Source organism: Carassius auratus, chromosome 22 (assembly GCF_003368295.1).
Source record: "Carassius auratus strain Wakin chromosome 22, ASM336829v1, whole genome shotgun sequence".
Taxonomy (NCBI): domain Eukaryota; kingdom Metazoa; phylum Chordata; class Actinopteri; order Cypriniformes; family Cyprinidae; genus Carassius; species Carassius auratus.
This window is the reverse complement of record NC_039264.1, coordinates 17,532,343-17,556,947: the sequence shown is the minus strand read 5'-3', so window position 1 is coordinate 17,556,947 and position 24,605 is coordinate 17,532,343. Positions and strand designations below refer to the sequence as shown.

Genomic DNA, 24,605 nt, shown 5'->3' with positions numbered 1-24,605 from the left:
TGGTATGCTTTATTACATTTAAAATGTATCTTCATTTCATGAACTTCTGCAAAAAAGGCTTAAAAAAACCTAGAAACCAGACAAGTTATCTATTGCTTTGCTATTAGTTCCGATGTAATAAAGAATCAAATGTTTTATAGAGGAAACCCTTTGTTGTTTGTAATTATTCAAAGACGGGAAATACAATAGTTTGTCATGGAACTTACAAGTTAAAAAGAAGTAAAACTCTTTAGCAGACTATGTATGATTATTTATTTTAAACTGTCCCACATTTGGGACAATTAAAAAATAACAGAAAATGTATTGACAGGGCACTTGTAAGTCTATGGGGCTAGTTTATCTAGCAGAAATGTGAAGCTTGTGATTTTATGGTATATAATATTTGTACATATTGTGCATATATTACCTGGTTTAGTCTTATGTATATATTTTTAAACTGTATTATTCTGTTGCAATGCCTTATAGACTTCCATAGTAAATGTATTACCGAACCAGAAATCAAATGGGGAAAAGGACAAAAATAGTGAGTCAAGAGATTTGACAAGGTTTATTATGATACATGAAAGCTGTCTTTGCGCAATAAATTGTTAATTGTTCACAGAACACACTGTTGTAGCGTAGCAGCAAGCACCATAAGAATAGGTTTACATAACATGACATTATGAATAAAAGAAAAAAAAAATTATATAAAACTCTTATTTTCCTTCAAAAGATTAATGCTTTTTTTGTTTGCACTTTGCCAAACAAATCAGCATTAGTGAATACAGAAACTTTGTTCAAAAAGATGAAAAGTTCCATCCCTAAATCTGACATCCTTCATATGAGATATAATACTCAGATGACTATTAATGCATCTGTATCATTCATAAATTCTTCATTCCACTTTCACTTAACTATGCATGCTTGCTTCCGAAATGTCCATCCAAATCTACCTCTTCTACCAAAGCTTTTAACCTTAAAACATGTATAGCATACCAACATGAAACTTCTTATTTTCATCATGTAAATGTGATGCATTCCTCTTCTAAACTTCCTTTTGCTCTGCAGAATTAAGTTACTGTTGAAATGGTAGACGACAACTCCAGGCACAACAGCGTAGATTTGGAGAGTTTACGCAAGGGTCCTCTGCCTGGGCTTGATTCTGGGGTACAGCTACAGAAGAAAAACAAATATGAGCAATCTGTAGTAAAAAAAATAAAAATAAACGAACAAAAAAAAAGAATGTAATGTTCCACAATATTAATTTCCTCACCCCGAGGAGGTTGCGAGGTATGTAGCCCTCATTGTCGGCACATCTTGCCCACCACCACTCGGTTTCTTCACCGTCTTCTCTCCGTAGGACGGTCAGACAGTCTCCTTCCTTAAAGGACAATTCATCCGGGCTCTCAGCGTCATAGTCCCAAAGGGCATAAACAACGCCCCTGTTCATGATGCCCATCTTCTCCTGCACACCTGTAAAAAAATTAAACAAAATAAAAATAATCAACTATATAGTTTTACTGCAACAAGTTACCAGTTGTAACTTTGGTGAGAAAGCACCTTGTGAAACTTTACTAGAGGGACCTTTTCAGAACTATTGGCACAAGTTCTCGATTTCTGGCATGTTTACACTGCATGAACTAGGAATGTATAGTTCTAGGAAACGTTTATAGGACACTTATTTAGCTCCTACTTCAAAGTAGGGTCTAAAACCGTTCTGTGTGTACTATCAGTGACGTAAGTGTATGCTGACTGTCCAAACACTGGCTATCCAGCATCTTTGAACATGCAAATCGGTGATTACGCATTTTCCTGTTGTCTGCAGCACTGTTCTTTTCTCAGCATCATCGATATGTAACACTGCAAGTTGTCATAGGAGATTTAGTCAAATTTTTGTGCTCTGCCCCGTCCACACAGAGATGCATTTAGTTTTACAATTTTGTATCGTATTGGAGTTTCGTTTCAATTCCAACATTTTTGGGAGAGTGAAAGTGCCATTTTTTAAAACCAGGTCAGTTTCGGGTCTACACAGATATTTCTTGAAATAAGGAAAATAAAGATCAGAAAGGGAAAGCTCTGGCTCCGTGTGGATGTGCCCTAAATCTCGTAAGTTGCGCATTCCACCTCTGTTATCGCGAAACCAGTGACACATATCAAAAACAGCTTAGATCCTCTATTCACCGGTTATTGACGTTTGTAAATGCCGCGAATAAAGACATCGCCGTCGGCCGCTTCAGAGTTCCTGCTGCCAGTGCGAATGCAACCAGAAAAACTGGCCTGCTGGTTAGCTCCTACAACTATGTGGTGCGAAAGCGTCTATAATGGGAGGACTGGTCTCTCACCATAGAGAAACTGCGAACATTGGGCGTAACCTTCTTCCATCTCCTCACACTTGTCAGCCGCCGTCTGCATATCGCTGTAGGTTGTGGCGTATACGGCAGCTCCCGATTCCACCAGGAACTTACATACTTGCACGTTATTACAGGAAGCAGCACAGTGCAGGGGAGTCCTTATAGAGAGAAAGACGTTTTATTTGGTTGTAGTAAATTATGGACAGAATTTTAACGGGTTTACATAAATGTTTTTCGCTCACCATCCATCGCTGTCTGCGGCATTCGCGTTAACTCCAAACTGCACCAGGAACTTTACGATTTCCGTGTGTCCAGCACACACAGCATTGTGCAGAGCAGTAATGCCCTCATCATTGGGTAAACTGGGGTCTTCCACCTGGATATGACGTACATACATATACTTCAAATCCCAACTAGCTACAGTATATTTCCGGTTGTTATATTACTCACTAGTGGACCAAGTATGTAACTGATCCTGGCCTATTTCTCACCTCATATATGATCCTCTGGACAAGGTCATACTCGCCCTCTAAAGAGGAGTCCAACAGAAGGGCCAGAGGGTTAAAGTGCACACGCATCCCGTGGTTGATGCGCTCCGAGCCCGTCTTACGTAGGTTTGTTCTTTTGCCCTGTGAAAAACATGATGGATGAATAGATATTTAGTTATATACTACAAGGAAATTCTGTACATAATCGATGTGTATCTTGTAGTAAAGTTCTTGGATATGGAGTACAGATACTAGGTGTTAGCCTGACATGAACCACTCTTTCATTCCGCATATTAAAAGCCCATTGAGGGACACTGGTTGCCACTTCTGCTCCATTTAAATGTTTAATGAGATCTTTGCAGAGTGCTCGGAATCTTAGTGTGGCTAGTTGCTAAGCAACAGCCCGAATGGATGGTTGGATCAGAATCTCTACTGACCTGACTTGTCTTCACCCTGTTTCACTGTCTCTCCCTCTTTTCTCTCTGTGGCCTTACTTATGTAGGCTAAATGGCTATATAGTTTTCTATAAAGACAAGGAATCGGTCTCAAACGTCTCCCTCATTCCTTGGAGTCTTCTTCTGGGTCTAAGCTTCAGATACGTAATGCCACATGGCTTTGCGGATTCATAAAATGACAAATGGGCCGACATGGATCAAGTCCAAAAGACTATAGGGTGTCCAAATTGTAATTGTATTAATCAATGGGCATCCACTTTTGTGGCCATGATGCACAATGTTCCTTTATGTACCATTGTCCACATCAGGTACACCATTTTGACACCATCCATGACTCCTTGCATAATATTGTCAGGCACCTTTGTGCATAGATTTTGACTTTAATGGATTGCTCACTGTTGAGTCAGTATCTGACTAAGCTTAAATGCTTACACACCTTAGCACAGCAAAAAAATAATTTGAGTTTCAACCCACCCATCAAGTACCCTGCTGCTGGGATACTCTTCCCATCAGTGCACATTTTAGATGTCTACCTTATCTGACTCATTGCAGGTGTCTTGGGTCTCTACTATCAAATCGATGAGTTGATCAAGTGTGTTTGATAAGAAAGACGACAAAAACTACTGGAGATAGCTGGAATCCTATCTCTCTGGAATGAGTTTGGGTCGCTACAATTTGAAATAAGTGTGAATGTCTCTTCAGTCCCTCTGCAGCCCCCTTCCTCAAATCTTTCCCTGGAGGTCCAATGCACTGCAGAGTTTGGCTCAAACCCTGATCAAAGTCACCTGGCTGTGATTTTCTAATGATCCCAAAGACATTGATTAGCATGCTCAGGTGTGTTTGATTAAGGTTAGAGCCAAACTCGGCAGGAAAGTGGATCTCGAGGTCCAGATTTGAGGATGCCTGCTGGAACCTACAGATATGGTTTTACATTTTGGGAATGTTGTAGTACCTACCGGTGGTAGCATGACCTGTCCTGTGACCTCTGGAGCCTTCATATTGACGGTGTCCTCTCCTGGTCCCTCCTGGTCTGTCATGCTGGGATATGGAGGTGGAGGGTAAGGTGGGTACTCCTCAACATAGGGTTCTGGAGCGGCTGGGCCATAGACTTCCTGTTCTTCTTTCAGCGGTGGTTCCTTCGGTACAGTACTAGAAATGGAGTTGTCATCCATGATAGGCGATCGAGGTGGAAGCGGTGGAGGCGTCAGCTCCTCGTCCTCTTTCTCACACTCAGGTATTGTTGTATCACGGTGTCCCTCATGGGGTCTACTGCTCTCGTCAGCTACTGGCCTGCATCCATCCTCACCTTCTGCTTGAAAGAAGGCAGCTGGGGTTATAGTGGTCTCCATGGCTGCCAACGTGGTCTTCTGGTAGAGGAGCTTCTGGATGTTGGGTCCACCAGGCCCCTCAGATTCTGTTATAGAGCCACGCTTTTTAAGAGGTCTGGGCGCATGGTGCAGTCTTTTCCTCAGGGCCTCCAAATCAGCATCGCTCTGGAGCCGATGGGAATTTGAGAGGAACGGGAGAAGTTTGGTTGGGCTGAGGGGCCGAGGAGCGCGTTCTCCCTCCTGGCCCTCAACAGAGGAGGATGCAGGGGCCATATTGTTGCCCTGGTCCACTTGGTCAATATCTAGACCTTCAGTTTTCTCAAGATGATTGATGTCCTGGATAAGAGACTGCTGGCCCCCACTGGATGGGATGACTGGTTTACCATATACTGTTATAGGCAAGGAATAAGGATCAGATACTTCATAAAAACATCTATAGAATAAGTTGGGTGTCAATTGCCATTTATATTACGCAACCACAAAAATAACATTTGAACATTACTGAGCTAAAATTTATCCAATCTTAAGGGTGTTGAGTATATTAAGTATAATAATAATATTAATAAATAGTGCATTATATTTTATGACCATATCCTCATTTGATTATTTTTTTTCGTGTCTGAGCCACAAAGTGTAAGAGCAATCTGCTATGAGCTCAAAGTTTTAAAGATATGCAAACCAATGCTGGAACTAAAACGACTACAAAGTTATGTAACAAAAGAATTAGCCTTTCCTTATCTTTTTTTGGTAAGAGCTTCACTATGACCCTTACTCACTAGGGTGGGTAGAGTACTACTTATATTCTCATATGTACAACTTTGGTCCACACTATGAACTCACATATGGCACTGACACTTTATCTTGAAATATGAACTTAGAAATCAACAGCTATACACATTTATTTTCAATGGCAAATAAAACTTTCATGCCAAATATGGTCTCCTTTGTGTCTTTAAATTAAACCGATTCCAACTTTTACCGTCTAACCATCTGGTGCTTAAAAAGAAAGAAAGTAAAGTGAATAAGAATCGACACTAGCAGAACAATGCAGTGTCCACTTACTATGGGATCGTTTAAGGACACAAAAATACTATTACTATTTTAATTCTCCCAAAATCTAGGTGAAATCTGGTCAAAAACAAATTAAGCAGCTTGATTTAAATACTGCATTCAACTCAGAGGCTGTAATAAATCCGCTGTTCCTAATTTGTTTCTGCCCCGAAGAACTTTCAACTGAACTAAAGCAAGCTTTTGAACTTCAGAAATTTTCAGACACAATGTTTGGATTAAGCCTAAGAAATAAACACGCTTATTTTAAGCCCAAAAATCCTGTTATTATACTTTCAGTCATTTACACAACTATACGGAACACCAAAGCATTTGCAAAGAAATGGTACATTGTTTTCCACTCCTGTGTCGCAACAGCTTTTAAATCTCAAACAGCAGTAATAAATGTTGGCAGAATTGTTTTTTTCTTTGGTTGAACCATTCCCTTAAATTAATCAACGTCTTTTTTAAAGTTGGTTATGTGTGCTCTTGTTGATTTGACAGAATGTCCAGTGTAACATTACATCTTGTGAAATAGATACTTATCAGATTCCATCACAAGATACCTCTGAATTTGTTTGGGTGCCTAGTGGGGTGGAGGTACTCACATCGAGGCTGTGAACGGGTCAGGGTACTTTGCCCTTGATAACCCTTCCCAAGAGTGCTTTGTTGGGTGTACATGGAGTAGATGGATCTCGCTGCCACCGTCTGGGGTTTGTGAAGAGTAGTGGGGGTGGCGCTCTCCTTCCCTGCCAAAGTATCTGACGTGAAAGGACGTACTGTCGCCGCAGGTAAGGTGTCCGGTTTAGGGGGCAGAGGTAGGGGTAAGGTGTTGTTGTGGGATGGAAGGGGCACTGGGGGTTTCTGATTGGCTGGTCTAGCTTTGCCAGGGAAGGTGCCCGTACTGTAAGGAGGTTTACTGAAGGTGGACTGGCCTGGTAGAGCAGGTTTGGGCTTGCTTGGAACAGGAGGAGGAACCTTCCCAAAGGGTCTACCTGCAGACTATGATTAAAGAGTCATTAGTGTTTATTTACTACAAAATATCTATCCGTTAGCATTGATTTATTGCCAATTTTTGGAAACGGTTAACATCAGACACTCAGTGCATTACCTGGCTGTCCCTCAAGAGGTCCTCACTACTCTGGTTCTTGCGTAAAGGCAAGGGCGGAGGTTTCAAATCCGCCTCAGAATCTGGAACAGATATTGAAAAAAATCAGCACATCATAGATTTATCATCAAATTTAAACACTACAATGCCTGGTGTCTTCTGACTGGATTATGACATGGCAGAGGTGCCCAATCCTGTTCCTGAAGATCTATCTTCCAACATTTCACGCCTGAACCAGAAATGTTCCAGATCCTCGGGAACATTTGATAATTACAGACAGGTGTGTTGGAGCAGGGTTGGAACTGAGCTCTGTAGGTAGGTAGATATCCAGGAACGGGGCTTATCCCAGTTTAACGGAGACACATTTTCAAGTGAGCCACTCGTGGCTGACTTTCCTGAAGAGTGTTAACACTGTGGTTCTATGAAAACACTGCTTTGTTTGTTTAAGCGGTCTGACATGTCAACTTCTAGCTTGACTAAACTGCATGAGTCTGAATGTGGTTCTTGAAAGGTTGGAGAGAGGCGTACCTTTCTCGTGGGATCCGTGGCTGGTCATGCGGGGAAGGGTGGAGGAGTGGCCATGGGAGTTGCTGTTAGTTTCAGTGTTGGAAAACAAATCTGACACCTTGGAGATCTTACTTGTCAAGAAACCAATACCTGTCACATGGAAACAGAATTAGAAGATGAATCAGAGTTTCCTGGTGCAATTTGTGGTGAATACTGTACACATATATACACGTACCTGTGTTCGGTTTAGGGAGAGGTTTGGGAAGGGTGGCTGTGCCGTCGGGATAAGCAGGCTTCACTAGAATCTCCTGCCTGGGAGGAACTGGAGGAGCCGGGGTGGTCTGGATGTACGGCCCAACAGCAGCAACCCTGGAAGTGCCGGTGGGCTGAGAGCTCTGCCCTTCAGATGGCTGCTGGAAGTGGAAGAGACAAAGAATAAGAAAAAGAATTTCCGTGCGTCACAAACTACATCTGAGTCTAAAAAGCACAAGAAATGTAAACGTTTGAAAAGTAAATGTAACAAGTTGCTCACAGGCAAGTTCTCTTTCTGTTGGAGAGCAGCCTTTTTCTTCCAGAGCCTCTCTCTCAGTTCAGCCACTCTTTTGTCCATGGCAGCCATTTCTACGTTCCTCTTGTTTAGATTCTCTCTCTGCTGCTGGAGTTTGGCACTTTGCTCTTGGTTCAATTTATTCCTCAGCTGCAGAAAAGAGAAAAAGTCAGAACAAAAGAGGGACTGTTGAATTTTGTGCGCAGGACTACGGCTTTTCAATTCTTTACTATTTTTTTTTCTCCATTTAAAAAATAGAGTGTATTCCTGCTAAATTTTTATATAACTTACATAAAGGACACTTGCTTTACATTTTTTCTTGAATAAATTAAAGATATTCAGTCCAAGTAAATTAGGCGGCCTTAACTACTATGTACTTAAATTTAAATTAATAATTTAATACAATGCATTTATTGTGCACATACATGTTTTTACATTGTACTTGAATTTATAAAATACTAGGGCTAAAAAAAATTCTGGTTCATTGAAAACAATAGTTGACTAATCACACATTCATTAATAAATTATTTAAATAATAACGAGCCTTTAATTGCCTACATTGCCTAATAAGTGCTCAAGTGCATGCATAAAGCTTTCCACAGCACACTAGCAGAAGTAATGATTATGAATCTGTCAGGGAAAACAGTAAAGGCTATAATGAATAAAAATTTTAATAATAATTAAAAAAAAGCTTGCTCTCTACAGATATGTGTTTTCATATTGTAAGAGTCTGTAACCGATTGTAAGAGTTTCGCGCTCAAGTTCACAGAGATTGAGACAGACACAAAGCGCATCCTGATTGCTTTCATTATTTTACAAAAGCGCAATGTTTTCTTGTTATTGTGAGTGCACACAAATAAACAGATTCAAAAGGTGTATTACGCTCATCTGTATGACCTGATGTATTGCATTACCATAGACTAGCCGTTAAAAGTCCCCTGAAGTGCTTTGAAACGCGCATCATTATTCTATGTGGTGATGTAATTTCAACTGAAACAGGAAGAGAGGGCAGGACATAGAGCAGCCCCGCCCCCTTTTTTAAAATAGCCAATAGCGTTTTGTTTATATATACTTGGGCCAGAGCCGTTGAGATCAGTAAAGCCGCATTTGACAGCCACAGTTTAATATATTACCCCCTAGATTCAATATTAAACCCTTAGTAAAACAAAATAGTGGTCATAATCATGCTGAGGCGGTGTAGTTGTAAAAGTTTTTAATATATGCCGACTCGCACCTATGATCCGCTCCTTTCGATCGCGTCTCTGGACTGGAGCCAAAGTCAGGATGTGCGCTTCCGTGTTTCGCGTGAAATAACGTGAAACCAAACCTCATTTGCACCAATCAAAAGCTTATTTACACTGTCTGAATCGTTCCCTATCACCTACACTGTGCACTAGTGGCCATTTACAGAACATACTACACTGTGAACAATTGTCCGATCTCAGCTGGAGCTTCAGCGTCTGTTTATAGCGAAGGGGGCGGGCGCCAGATTCTCGAGAGCATTTTATTGGTCAGAAGATTTGATGAGAAGATGAAGTACTATGTGACATGTAAACGATGTACGATGTGACATGTGACTTGTTTCGGTAGGCTAACAGTTAGTTGACTATTAAGGGGGCTGCTGTAAAAAATACCTGCACGTAATTACATCTGTATTTAATTTCTGTAATTACATTTATAGTTAAATGTAATTACAGTATAGCAGGATTGTGTTACAGAAAGCTGTAGACCAACAGGAAAAAAAGCTACCTGAAGCTCTTTGTACAGACGCTCGAGTTCTCCGCTTGAACTCGGTCCAGCTTCATGTGGGACGTCCATTTTGCCGCCACGTAACATGTCCAGTTGTCGACTCAACTCCTCCACCCTGCTGACGGCCACCACCAGCTCCCGCTGCTTCTGCTGAAACAGACCATTCATCTGCTCGATCTCCTCCACTACAGAGGGAGAGAAATTAGGTATATCACTCACTTGTTAATTAACTTCTCATTCCCACGAGCAAAATCGTTTGTTGTTGTCTCTGTTGATTAATTTAGCCGCTAATGGCATTTTTATGTAACAGAAACAGTAGAGTGAACTCTTCCATTAGTGGGCAAATGATCCACAACAAATGGCATCTAAATAAATGAACCTGTAAAATGCCCTAAAACAATTTTTACCCAAAAAAAAAAAAAAAAAAAAAAAAGATGTCCAACTTTCAAATTACACACCTCAGTTTATATCACAATTAAAGTAAATCGGATTTTTGCATCAGAAAACCTAATTAGTCGATCAAATCAACTGACTAGGAAAAAAATTAGTTACTTATGTTGTCAAAAGTAGAGACTTTTGATACCATTCGATACTGAAATTTTAAATATGTCCATTTCCCGCTAACATTTGAGCGGATTCTTAAAAACCGCTGATTGGTTATTGTATTCATACGCTCAACAGATATGACTGTGAATGGCTACAATGATCATCTCTTGACCGAGCGCTCACACAGAAACACACAGAAGCGTTTGAATGTCGTGTCTATCAGAACGGATCCGTCTATGTGCTGATATATTAGGGATCCTTGACGGAGCCCCTGATAGACGTGGCTTTCAAACGCTCTTGTGTTTCTCTGTGTCAACATCATATCTGTTGAGTGTGTGAACACTGTGGCCAATCAGAGCTGTTTAAGTATCCGCTCAACAGCGCTCAAATGTTAGCGGGAAATGGATGTTACAAAATTTGCATTACTGACTGGTATCTTTATTTTTATCGATATTTTTGACAACACTATTAAATTAAATTAACAATGTTAAATTTGAACCTTTTTTATATTAAACTTTTTTTATCTTTGATTTTTTTATTTAAATAGTCTCACACGACTAATTTATAATAATAAAATATAAAACTAGTCTGTAATACAATAATAACGGTAATATTAATAATGACAATGTAATAAACATGTAATAAACATTTTCCAGTAAATTTAATTGCATTTAATGAAACGTATACTTTGTTTTATGCCACTCTATAAATTTAAATAAATAAAAAGTTATGCAAAAGACTTCCCCCTAATCTAGCAAACAAATGGGCCACAGCACTACCAGAAATGACACTTCACCTTGAGCTAATATCCCTCAAAGAAGGTCAATGTTACAGCATTTTCAGCATTTCTAACCTACTTTCTCTCAGGTCCTGACCTAGTTTACTGTTGCTGATGCGTTTCTGTTCCACTTGTCCTTTCAGAGCTCGAACCCTGCGCAGTTTGGCCTCCTGGTTCTCTGCGTTCTCCCGCAGCAGTCGCAGTTTCTCCTGCTCAGACGCCTGCTGCTGCTGCTGCCGCTGGTCCTGCAGCTTCAGGAAGCGCAGTCGCTGTTCCTGTGAGGAGGCGTCGGGTTACAATCTCACCAAAACTAATTTTCAGACATCATTAAGTTTCAGAACAGTGTGCCTACTGTTTATCATTCACGCTGCTGATGGACAAAACGGTAATGGTTTTGATATGGAGATGACTCCATGCAGTTGTTTATTCTAATGACCTTAACGCAAGCAATAACATCATTCACAGATGACTTCAAACCTGAACCTTGATTTCAACTGACAAACATGAAGTGCATCTCTTTTACATTTAATTATGGACCAAGTAAAGCCATGTTTGCCATTCATTCCTATTGTATGGAAAAGAGCAGCATGGGCATCCTGCTGAATATCTCAATTCGTGTTCAACGAAAATAGAATATCATATTCTGAAATAGCTATTAAAAAAAACACACACATTGAACAGTACATTATATCAATGGTGCAGTGGGCTACCTTTGTGGCTAGGAGTTGTTGTTGTGCGTTGATCTGTTGTTGCTGGCGTGATGCCATCTCTTGCAATTCACTGAGAGTGATGTCCATATGAGGAGCTGCCATCTAAAAAAACAATATATATATCAGAGCTTTTGCCATTTTATATTGGATGGCTATGAAGCGTCTGTATGTTTGGACATTTTAAGGTCATTTTAAAGGACTTTAGTATGGTAAAACGTTGGGTCACTTAGATACAGTTATACATGTCATGGTTTTCTTTTTGAAATCTTTACATGAATTTTGAGTTTTGTGGATCAAACTATGAGTCGACCCTCATTCTGAAAGTTTTATTTACAGTCAGTTTTAAATCATGGTTTCTTAACACCGTAAGATAAATATGTTTTGCAGCGTCACAATTATTTCTAGTCAATCCAACTGTGTGTACATTTGTGTACAGGATTAAAATAGCTATAGTAAAGTATCGATAATAACATTAACAAGATAATAACATCAAATAAATACACGACAAAGGGTATTTATGGCTTAAAACTAATAAGCAAAAAAATAAATAAAGTTAAAATTTGTTTTTTTTTTTTTTAAATAAAGGTTTTATATACACAATTGTTTTATACATATCAGATACATTGTTTTAATTACAAAAAAAATGAATAAACAAATAATAATAATATAAAAATATAATATAAAACCAAATAAAATGTGATAATACTATAACTTACATAACAATAGCACATAACTTGTATGCAGTTATGCATGTTATTCTTTTCACTTTTTAAAATCCTTTTAAACACATTAAAGTGCTGTGGATTAAACTGGGAGTTGATTCTCATTCCCAAAGTCTGATTTTCAGTCTCCTCAGTTTTTAATCATGTTAATACAATTTATTTTAATTATAAAATGATTAAAGAATGCTTTGTCACAATTAATTACAGTCCATGTATGAATAATGTCTATTAAATCTTTTCATTTGCACAGTTTACAGACAATTTCCAATTCAAGCCTTAGTTAGCAACCGTATCCAAGGGGGTGGAGCTTATCTATTCTCTGAAGGGAATTCATACTCACTCCATTTTCCATGTGTCTGTCTATCGTCCCCTTCACTGCGTTTCTTCTGGCAAGAGACTCTGGAGCCCTGTGACCTCCTGTAGTTAGAGACAGAAATAGCAGTGTTGGCTAAGCTAAACACATTCTCGCTTATTTCAGGATTAGGGACTTGTATTAAACTTTGACAAATAATTAGTCAAGTGAATTTTAGTTGAGTTAAAAACACAAGTGATACTCAATCCATGTGGCTTTTTGAGGAGAAGTTTATATTTAGACTTTGACTCAAAGTTCAACAGTTAGTATTTAGCAAACTAGCATGTAAACACGCTAACAATGGAGACCAGGAACTGCTGGTGTAAACCTCATTACATAATGACTGTTTGGCTTGGGAAAACAACTAGCACTCAATTATCCTGCATATGACTGCCTGGGCCAGGGTCCCACTTACATAACATCAACGCTGGCACCGCTAGCGCCGCTTATGTGGGTTACTGGATAAACCAGTCTAAGAGCGAAACAATGCCCAAATAATGTTCTTGGTCACAGTCTGACACCACAGGGGTCCTAATCAGAGCTTACTAATTACACAAGCAGGGTTTTACCTCAATTCTGTGTGAAAACAAACCACAAACACAAGATACTAGTCAAACTTTGTGTAATTGACATAATTATTCTAGACAGAGAAATAAGGAGCTCTTTGTGAGGTAAGGCCAGGCGTACAGAGCCGATATCACTTGCATTGTTGTGTAACAGCCGGTTTTTGTCCGGTGAAGAGGGACAAAGTCACTCTGAGAAATCTGAAACCTCACACATGGTTTCACATGACTGAGATGTTTAAACTACTTGGGGGAATAGGGAGGATTCACTTCAAACACGCCGTGTAAACAAACTAGCAGAAATTGTGATGAAGGGGATTTAAAAATAACATGCAAAACAACTTACGAAAAACTACTTTAAAGCTGTGTGAGATTTTATGTATTACACATTTTGATTACTGATTACAAATAAATAAATTAACCAAATTAAAATTGTGGTACCATAACTTGCAGAATAATAGCAAATACAAATAATAAAAAATATACATAATCAGTTGTGAGGTTTTTAAATATGTATTATACATTTTAATACATATATAATTGTAAAAAACATTACAATAGAGATGAATTGTCATGGGACGTGGTTGTAGCAATAGCGCACGACAATAGAGTAAACATAAATAGTTCTAGTTCTCATTTCTAACTTCAAAACAAAAAGACAGGAGAACTAATTCACATCAACTCACATAATCCATTTCATAACCATCAACGAAGACGAGACGACAGAAACTGAAAGCTTATAAAGACAGGCAAACAAAAGGAGCAAACGAGATGATTAACAAGGTGATGTAGAAAACACAGGTGAACAGAATGAGCTAATCAGGGCAACTAAGGGAGACCAGGATAAGAAACCTGACAAGAATATAATATAATATAATATAATATAATATAATATAATATAATATAATATAATATAATATAATATAATATAATATAATATATAGAAAAATAACCAAGTAAAAGTTCCAAGTAGGTTTAACTGCAGACCAGAGATTTTCAAAATGGGGCGTGAACTCCAAATTAAATTAAATGTCAACAACTGTTTCAGTCGTGACTGGATTAATTTGTTCTTTTAGGCGAAACTTAGTTGAGACTTAAAAACATCCACTATACAATCAATACAGTTTTCCATTGGGTGCACACGCATTTAGGACACAAGATAAAGGTCTATTCTGATCTATTCCAAAGTCCCCTACCCTTAGGCAGTGCCCACGGAACAAGCCGTTCAGCAGCAAATAATTCATGCCTCGACACAGCCATAACCACAACAAATTAACAACCCCTCTATTCACAATCTCCCATAAAAGGAAATGACATTCACGCCTGTCCGCAACAACAGCATGTCCACACTGACAGCAGACTGCCAAGGGGGAGAGGGTGTAATCGAATGGGTCCGTGATTTGGCATGGTAAAAAGAGCCAGTCTATATTAAAATTGTCATCTAACCATACAGCAGAGGGTAAATAATAAACAAGACCAAACATTCTTTACCTCTTTCGTAGTGCTACTGTCTTCAATATTTAAAATTAGGCATCAGACAAGAAATTTGAATCTAAAAGTAAAACAATTATTCCTTTTTATTGTTTTTTTTTTTCCACTTTTTTATCATTAAAAAAAAAATGTAATATATTTTGCAATATAAAAATGGCTTCAGAAAGGTAACAGGATTGATGGTAACAGGGTTGACAGCTTAATTTGAGAGTGAAACTACATGTTTCCATTATTTATGGAAGGGTAATTAAATTAAATTAAAATTAACCTCATGCATTTAGCAGACGCTTTTATCCAAAGCGACTTACTGTGCATACTATCAATCTTTACATATCATGTTTTTCCCGGGGAATCGAACCCCCAACCTTGCACTTGCTTGCTTGCTAACGCAGTGCTCTACCAGTTGAGCTACAGGAACACAATTGCATCCTGAAATGTCTAGGAATATATCCTTTTCGATTATTAGTTGTGTAATATATAAAAACATATATAAAAAAGGAAATAACAGTGCTGACATTTTAAGACAAATTTACGACTAACAAACATAATCAAACTTTAGATAAACTTATTAAGGGGCCCTATTTTAACGATCTAAACGCAAAGATCTAAATGCATTTTTGGAATGGGCTGTCCCTATTCTCTTAATAAGTAATGGGCGTAATAAGCAAAGTCACCGTGCACTGTGGACCCACCCAGAGGAGCATTTTCTACCAACGCACTCTTTAAATAACAAAAAAATATTGCGCCATTGAGTTTAGACTAGGTTTGAGTTGGTCTATGGCGCAGTCTATTTTCAGCTCCTTAAAATAGCATTGCGCCAGCAATGCGCCTGAACACACCTCTTTTTTAGACCAGCACGCCCATGTGCGCACAAATGGACCCAAATGCATTTGCTAATTAAACGACGTGGCGCTGGACGGGAAAATGCGAATGGCACCAGACTGAAACTAGCAAACACACTTGCGTCCCATTGTATGATAGGACCCAAGATGTCCTTGTGTAGCATTTTTTTCATGTAATATTTATTACTTAAAAAAAAAAAAAACTTAAACCTTAAACTCAAACAAATAAAGTATGTTTAATAAAAACATTGTCCAATCTAAAAATGTTACTAAAAAAGAATTGTGCATTTGCTAAAATAACAGGGAAAAATACACAGGTGGGGAAAGACCAAGAATGAATCCTCATTATGAAAGGAAAAAGGTGAAATGTGTATTAGACACATTCATTTGAGAGATGAAAAATGAGTTATGCAAAATGACCCGAACACATTCTGTGACTTTTGAAAGCACTACTCTCATATTGACTTCTCTCGTACTCTCTCTCTCACCTGTATCGTGGCCAGGTGCTCGGTCATGACGCAGGAAGAATCGCACCTCCGCCCTTTGCTGACCCCAGCGCTGCAGTACTTCGATAATTCGCTCGCTGTCACCAATCACACGCTCTAAAAAAGACACAACCAATTGGAAACAAGTGATGCAAATTAGGTGGCAAAGATCCATTCTAGAGTGATGCATCACTGCACTGATTAATTTTATGAATTTGATTTCTTTAACAACTTTGTAAAAGAAAAAGGTTCACTCAAAATGTCTTCATCTTTATTTCTTTGGTAGAACACAAAATTAGGTATTTTTACAACTGTTCATGCTGCTCTTGACAAATAATGGCAGAATATAAATTGCTGGGCAAACTGTTGCTTAAAAAGTGAGCCACATAAAAATAACTTTTTGGTTCATAAACTTGCTCAACAGGCCAAACACACAAAAGTGCAAGTCAGCACATACCAGATCCTCTCCACATCTCGGCCAGATAGCAGTCCACCTCCCCCGGCTCTTTACACATGTCCACCACATCTCGACACAGCGTCTCCGGCGTGATGGGAAGCTCTGTGAAGTGCTTGTCGCTATTGCTGAGGTACACTGTTAGGAACATCTGAGTAAAAAAAAAAAAAGACACAACATGGGACGTTATAACAACAGACAGAAAAAACACTCTAGGGAAAGAACATTGTTAGTTCCTCAATTCATTTTTGATTCTCTAGTTCTTAAGAAAATCATTTATTTTAAAGAAACCACACTAGAATTTAATTATGTGATCAAAAGCAGTGTTATTTTTTATATTTTTCAATCATGACAACTCTCGGATGATTTTAGCATGGTGATGGATATGACAGTGTTAATGTATTTGGTCTTGGCAGAATAGATCTGCTACGCTGCTGCAAGCAGGTACAGGAACTTGCTACTGCAAAATGCTTACGGCGATACAGTGCTGTGAGTTTTTAAGAAATACTGCTGCTGCACAAATAACATTTAAAATAACAACATAGCAGATCTACACAGGTGGAGCTGGGGTGGGTGGAGGGTTTCAGGGAAACTCTGAAAGCACACAGAAAGATCTCTAGTGAATGCCAGCCAGCCATATAAATGCAAGGCAGAAAGCTCATTGGCTGCAGATGCAGCATGAACCTATCAGCTTGTGCGAAGCTGTTTAACTCTCTGAATATCATGAGTTACATTAACAACCCATCAGCCTGCACCATCTAGAGTTTCATGACTGAACTATATATTAATATAACCTTCCATTTTGAATTTTTAGCTCAGGATGCAGAGTTCTTATAGTGTTGCGTGTTTTGATTTCTCCTGGAGAGGCTGCATGAGCCTGGCTTCAGCAGCACAACCTTATACTGTCAATAGATGCATTATTTACAGAAGCTATAGCCTATCCATTATTTGTCACTTACTGTTAATGTAATAAAGTCTGAATAATACTTGCATTTTAGTGTATACATAGTTATTTTTGGTCACTGATGTTTTAATCATGTCACTTTTCTGACGATAATGAAGCGTTAATGTCCAGCCCTGGAGTCAGCCCCAGACGGCCCCGGCTCAATTTAAACCCTGCCTATACAGCTGAAACTGGTAACTGAAGAGGTTCTTGCTTCCATACATTAAGGCAGCTTCATTATGAATGCTCTCAATCATCCAGACTGTTTATAGATACGTGACTTTATGCCAGATGCCCACGTAATCTTATAATACAGCTGTGATTGTGGGAGAAAATACCAAGATGAATGGTTGACAGCAAAAAAAAAAAAAAAAAAAAAGATGCTGTATTTCTGTCTTGGCACTTTAAATGCAGCCAGCACAGATGGCTGTCACATCAAGAGGGTTCTTATCCAGAAATAAAACACAAGCATGGGGTAATTAGTCAGAAAGCAAGGAGGTAATTGATTTGTAATTCCGAAGTGAACAGCAGTTTTTGGAAGGAAAAGACAAGGTCACTGTCAATGTGGCTTACATCATTAACGTAAATTAATGATGAAATGAATACGATTTCTTAATAAATAATAAATAATGAGAACATTAAATCAACACCTTAACTGATGAAGAGTAAACAATTTTTGAAGGACAATTCTGCTAGTGTGTGTTTATTTTCAGACTATCTGTAGCAGAGTTATCACTGCTGATAGAGTGCAAAAACACTCAGCAGTTCTGTGCTATGTGTGTGTGTGTGTGTGTGTGTGTGTGTGTTTTCATGCTTTGCCAAGCGACGCTGAGGTACTACTGTCACACCAGATGGGTAGAGGCAAATCTCGGCAGATCTTCCACCTTAACCTGAGTCACATGACAGGACAGGAAACAGTGCTGCATAACAATTCCTAAACGCACATATTTTATTACACGTGTCTCTGAAATATTTGATTCTGATTGGTCAACTGCGACATTATGCAGTCAATTAAGCATTGGTCATTCATTTTTCAACTGTTTTCCCATTAAACAGTTTCTTATGTTGTATTACTTTACATGCTCTTTCATTCATAATAAAACAATACTGTTTATTTGGTTTCATTTAAATGTATTTTCTATATATTAGGATCAATAAGATGTTGTAAACCTAATTTTGTCAATTTTGAAACCTCAAATACAGAACTTTAATGAAATTTACTTAACTGAAATAAAATAAGTACTAAAACGTATAAAAATTCCTAAAACTAAAATACAAATAAATAAAAGCTAAATCAAAATATTAAAAAAATATATAATTTTAATATTAATTTTAACACTTACATTTGAAAGATTTTGTTGGATATTTATATTTTATTCCAGCTTTATTTAAATTAACAGAAAAAATGGAAACTAACATTTTTGTACTTTAGGTTAACAATACCGACACAAACCTTTTGCTGAACACACTTTTCTTGATTGCAATTTGGTTTTTGCTGCAGACCACCACAAACAGCTGTCATCAACATTAGCCCTAACTGATGTTTTTAAAATGGTTACCAGTGTATCCTGATCTGTGCAGTATTGGTGCCGTGACATTCGTTTGCCGTCACACACTGCTGTGCAAACTGGCTTTAAGAGGCTTTCACTCCTTTAGTGTGCAATCACTTTGCTTCAGGTTCTTCGTGGAACCGTCAATGCCAATAAATAACTTTTATTTTTAAGAGTGTTTATTGGAATCCATGGTTCCATGTAGAACCTTCATCAATTTGAACTCTTGGAAGATTCTTTGAAGAGTCTAAAATGGTTCTTTTACAGCACTGCTGTGAAAAACTCCTTTTTGGAAGCTTTATTCATAGGAGTGTAGACCGTAGCCCTTCTGTTTAAGTTAGATGGATGATTTTATTTCTCTCAGGCCATTCAGTCTGAATCTCTTGGGCTGACCAACAAAAGCCTTAATGAGATGAATGACCCTCGCTGGAAATGGAATTTCATTAATCTCCCTTTAATGTATATCTTCTACTAATGTCCTTACGTTATATGTCTAAACCAAACGAAACGCTAACCTCATTTGCCCCTGGGTTATGGTTTATAAGATGAGCTCTTAAAAGATCCAAATTGAGTTATGAATGGAGCATATTGACTCATGTCTACTTACAAACCCGCAGACCTCTTATGTAGTATTTTCCTTTTTGGAGATGTTAATTCTTTATTGAACGCGTACGGTGGTAAATTCTTCCCACAGTGATATAAGTGTGTATTGGAAGCCATTGCAAATAAATATATAATGAAATGCTAAAATGTTATTTTTGCAGTCGTCATATTTCTAAGACATACCAAATAGTTTATTCTGCTATTTTCCAAATTTCAGGTACAATGCTTTGTATTTTGGTCTCCAGTCATCAATGATTTTATGTAGGGCATGTGTCTAAAATTCTGGCTTTTGAATCAGCATTTGTGTCTATTGTATGTTAAATCCTAGAGAAATTGCACACAGAAAAGCCCTTTAGCTGAAAGCCAGCCCGCGGCAGTGATCCTACACTTGATCCCCGGAGTAATATTTCTGAGAAATCTTAAGTGACATAATAATGCTGTCCTAGGGCATGGGACAGAGCTTTAGGATCACTGTAATAAAGCACTATTTTGCAACAGGACACTGTTTATGTTGCCACAGGTAACCACGTGTTATGTAATGGATTTGAATAGTCAAACATACTGGCTTTTTCCCAACAGCTGACAAGGACTAAACTCTCACTGAATTTCCTAGAGACCTCATTTATGGAGAAAGTTAAGGAGAAGTTAAGTTTAAGTCATTTCCTCACTTTTTACACACAAAATAAGATGTTTTGACCATACGATGAAAGTAAAATAACACTGGACCCAACTGACTTCCATTGTATGGACATAAAAACAATTGGAAATTGTATGCTGGTTGATGTTGGTCTAGGTCTGACCTGAAGACAGGTTAAGCTGGTAGTTGGTTAAGCTAGTTTAAGAATACAAACACAACATATGCTGTTACCCATCCATGCTGAACTTCTCAGCATCTAGAGTTTCTTATCTCCAGTTAATACTGTGACATCATTTCTCTAACTGACCTGGTTTTATTTATACTTTTATGTGCTGCCTACACACTTCTATAATGAATGCATTTAACCCAGTTCATTGGGTCATTCTGAGTGGACAAGGAAAAAGCACACCATTCCTTTGCTATTCAAAGTCAAGGGGCGTAGCCTCGGGTAACTTTGCATTTCGTGCATCAAAAGAATAAACATTAAACAAAAGATTTGATGACTAAACCTTGCCATGCCAACAGCCCATTTTCAACAGAGCACACAGCTTTGACATAATGATATTCAGATTAACGCCTACAATCATTAACCCTAATGTGTCTCAAAACTAACCAAGCCACAAAACCTTATAAACCGTATGGCATTTGCAACATGTTTCCATAATAGGAAGCATTCTTAATTATTTTTTCCTGTTGTTGAATGTTGTAAACAGTAGCATATTGTTCAACTCAGATGAATAACCAGTGACATCGTCTGTTCTGCAACATACAATGTACATTCAAGTGCCCGTACCACATGGTTTTCATTAACTGTAAAGGTTCATTGCTTTGACTATTGGAGCTTGTGGTCCAATGTGGGCAGAAATCACATTCGACTTGGATGAATGAAAAGCAGTCAGCCACAAAGTCTAGGAAAATCTACTATACCTACACAAAGAGGTAATCCAATGCATGCTGAGAGCATCAATTTTTCAGCCCGATCACTACATGAGCATCTGTCAATGCATTCTCTGATCAGACAACACATAGGAGCATGGTTTACTCTATAATATGGGTTTATTTAGTCTCTCACGATTTGTTAGGAAGTAGCTGCTCTGTGTTTCTGTAAGTCTCAGGACAGAACCCACAGATTCAGCAGGCTGTCAGCCCGCAGTGTGTGTGTGTGTGTGTGTATACGGGCACAGAATCAGCCATATGGCCCCTGCAGTGTACTGACACAAAGCACGACTAATGTGAGGATTAGCCTTGAGTTCATACACACCCCTCCAGCCCACACACTGACCCTCGGAAACCCTTCGGCTACCGGGAGAATAAAGTTGATTGAATAAAAATGCTGAAGCTTCAAAAATATAGTCGACTCACTCAAGGTCCATGATGGTTTAATTTAAACTAAAGAACAGTTGAGCCAACTGCATATGTCCTCTGCTCAGCAGTACAGACCCTGCTTATTGTAGCTAGAAATAGCTTAAAGGTCAAAGTTAAAACATTCCGAGTGCCTGATTACCGGCCGGTCCTTGGGAGCCGGGTTTTCCAAACACAGTCTCCTCTGCATAGCAGCAATGTTGTGGTGTGGAATGTCATCTTGGCAACAGTTGCCATGGCAACCGGCTGCCGCAATTCTGGTCATTGTTTCCCCGCTGAGGCCTCAGGTGGCTGAAAGGGCCCGACAACATTCAGCGATATTTATAACTCCTAATGCACAGCCTTTGAACTGAAGTGGGCTACGGAATTAAATTACTACAAGCTAATCTTATTCCACAAGTGCTCCCGGACCAAGTCATCTATTCACCTGTCAAATCAATTTAGAGTCTTGAAAACAGCTGCTCTGGGTACAATGGGAATTGCACAAAATACATGACCACACAAAGACCCTACAATACCTTTCAGCGGGGGGGAAGCTAGCGACCAAAGTCAACTTCCTCTAGAGGAACTCTAAACAATGCCTTGCTATTCTGAATGCAGTTTAAGTTCAAACTGGAACAGGGACAATGCAGGTTAGTTCTGTAAAATGTCACACAATGAGAGGAATATCCCACTTCTCCTTTTTTTTCAAACACAACTGATGTTCTTTTGAGAATAAAGGGAGCTAGTAATTCACAGGAAAAACAATGAACTCAGCGTCTGAGGTACCAAATGATTTATGGAACAAAGAACACAGTCGGTGTGCAGACATTTCTCAATGCTGAAAGAATACGCTTCATCACAAACCTCAAAAACACTGTGGTTCTCTCAAACACTGAGTATGACCTCAAATAGCTGCTTTACTTTTCTGGAGATTATCTATCTTAAACTGACCATGACAGTGATGATCCATTAAGACAAATATTTCTTTGCAAGCTAAATATACAATGCTGTTATACTGGCCTCAAACACACACGCCAGTGATATACCGTATTGCATATACACATTAAAAGAGTAAAAATACTCCATTTTGTAACATTTTGGTTTGAAACCATTGAAACAATACCTAGAAATTTTAAATCCTAAAGCTGTTGTTTCTGCAGGCGGCCGTTCATTTCATTTTTCACATTTGTAAATCCGTAAAATGAAAACTCAGAATATCTCATTTGAGTTTATACACCGGGATTATCATTTGCATGAATGCAGAAAAGCTATAAATCCATGGATACTCCTGATGGTTCATCCAGATTGAAAGCGGACATCCGGTGACAAAGCCGGTGGGGATTACGGACTTGCTTGAAAACGAACCTTTAGACAAACGAGTTTTACCCAGGACTGGATGTTTACCAGAGATGTACTACAATGAAAAGGTCAAAAAGACAAATGGCCCTTGTCATCAATGTGTACAGAGGTGACACGGTCATATGTTTTACTGTGGACGGACGGTGGGGTGGGTGTATGAATGTGTGACTCACCAACACCACGACTGACTCACTCATATGATTAGTGACAGCAGAGGGAGATAGACATATGTAGATAGATATATGTATAATCTCAAATACCATGTTAACATCAAATGACTCTAACATTACTAACCTTTCTATGAAGTAAATGGCATCTATAGAGTCTGGCAGGTAAATGATATTGTGAATATTTGGCTACGTTCTGTGTCTATAATGTAATAATTCATTTTGCACATTCCCTGGCACCTTATTTAACCCAAGGAACAGCAGAATGACTTCAGTTCTAGTTGAAATTTGGGTGTCTACATAAAATCTTTCTTCATTTCACCCCCTTTCTTATCTCTTCAATTCCAACACCTGTGCCGAGGTTGTTAAAACACCTTTAAGGAATCATTTACTGGAATTAATTAAAAGATACACAATGTTCTGGATCATTCTGTGTTTGTTATCAGAAACCAGGATATGAAATCTAAACAAGAAAACAGGTAATCCAACCCCTACCTCTATTTATTTCATGGACACCCCTTTATTACCATGACACTGATTCCTAGAAATCCATCTAATCCATCTGATATGATCAAAGCTGCTTAGATGAACACAAGGAGTGACATCTTCCCAATGCATTCGTTGAGTTCATCAATGACAAAGAAGCACTGTCGATGGAGGTGAAAAATAATGTATAGAAGCGAATCTATTATACACTGAACTTACCGGCATCATATTGAAAAAGATCTCGAGATATTCCGTATTCCGTATACTTAAGAATATAAGACCTTTCCCTGGTCCCCCAAGAAGTGTTTCTTGTTGTTTTATATGCAGGTATATTATGCAAGTATTATCCTCTTCTTTTACGTATCATTATTTTAGACTAGTCTCCTCAGATATTGTGCGACAACTTTGTAGCGTTGGTTTATTATAGAAACCTGTTGCAGAATGAACCCCAGATGAACTCGGTAAATAGAGTGAAGTTTCTTATACGAATCGCTCAGACGCAGGGAACCGCAGACCACCGATCGCACCGAACCATTTGTGCTCGCAGCGTTTCGCCACCGCTGTACAATATGAGCGAAATAAAGATAACGGTCGCTCGCGAACGGATCAGCTACTGTCCGCCAAGCAGATTGCAGGTCCACGTTATATCCGTGCGAGCGAGGTTTTTCTCTGGAACAACAAACGCAGCCCAACCCAAGATGACGCTGCGCGAGATCCCGAATATCCCCGGCGCGTGCATGACAAACTCCGCCTCGCGCCACCCGCGCGCTTCCCGCCCACTTCATCATCATCTTCATCTCTGAGGAGGCGTTCAAGTACAACGGTTCGAAGATTTTAAATGGCTTTGTCTTATTTAACGTGTCTCACACTCTTTAGAAGCTTTTGAAATGAATATTAAGGAATATGACCTGTTAGTTAAATTGAACGCGATAGATCTTTGTCGTTGGTACAATATTCGTTTCAACCCCCCTCATTCAGTTTTATTGTACGATTACACAAACTACAAGCAAAAAT

General features: G+C 38.7%; 1 protein-coding gene across 4 annotated transcripts; it reads right to left on the bottom strand.

The window, feature by feature from the left end:
* Positions 1-523: 523 nt before the first annotated feature.
* On the bottom strand, positions 524-24,324 carry tp53bp2b (tumor protein p53 binding protein, 2b). Of its 4 annotated transcripts, none has more exons than XM_026197979.1 (18): positions 23,811-24,321; positions 16,506-16,653; positions 16,052-16,165; positions 12,656-12,732; positions 11,594-11,695; positions 10,981-11,158; positions 9,560-9,744; positions 7,796-7,960; positions 7,499-7,673; positions 7,285-7,413; positions 6,760-6,839; positions 6,257-6,650; positions 4,230-4,990; positions 2,822-2,959; positions 2,573-2,706; positions 2,322-2,488; positions 1,253-1,452; positions 524-1,152 (listed from the first exon to the last, which is right to left on the bottom strand). In XM_026197979.1, exons 1-18 carry the CDS (start codon positions 23,817-23,819, stop codon positions 1,111-1,113), a joined length of 3,198 nt encoding a protein of 1,065 aa, XP_026053764.1. In that variant the 5' UTR covers positions 23,820-24,321; the 3' UTR covers positions 524-1,110. The 4 variants fall into 4 exon arrangements, with proteins under 4 accessions (XP_026053764.1, XP_026053763.1, XP_026053765.1 ...); XM_026197978.1 differs by having other exon boundaries at positions 7,499-7,676; positions 23,811-24,320; XM_026197980.1 differs by lacking the exons at positions 16,052-16,165; positions 16,506-16,653; positions 23,811-24,321 and adding an exon at positions 13,917-13,969 and having other exon boundaries at positions 7,499-7,676.
* Positions 24,325-24,605: the final 281 nt, after the last annotated feature.

Excerpts from the sequence above, each read along its gene's own strand:
- tp53bp2b (XM_026197978.1), bottom strand. Across the intron at positions 16,166-16,505 it reads CGAGATGTGGAGAGGATCTG|AGCGTGTGATTGGTGACAGC; the intron begins GTATGTGCTGAC and ends TGTCTTTTTTAG. Across the intron at positions 6,651-6,759 it reads ACCTCTTGAGGGACAGCCAG|TCTGCAGGTAGACCCTTTGG; the intron begins GTAATGCACTGA and ends CTTTAATCATAG.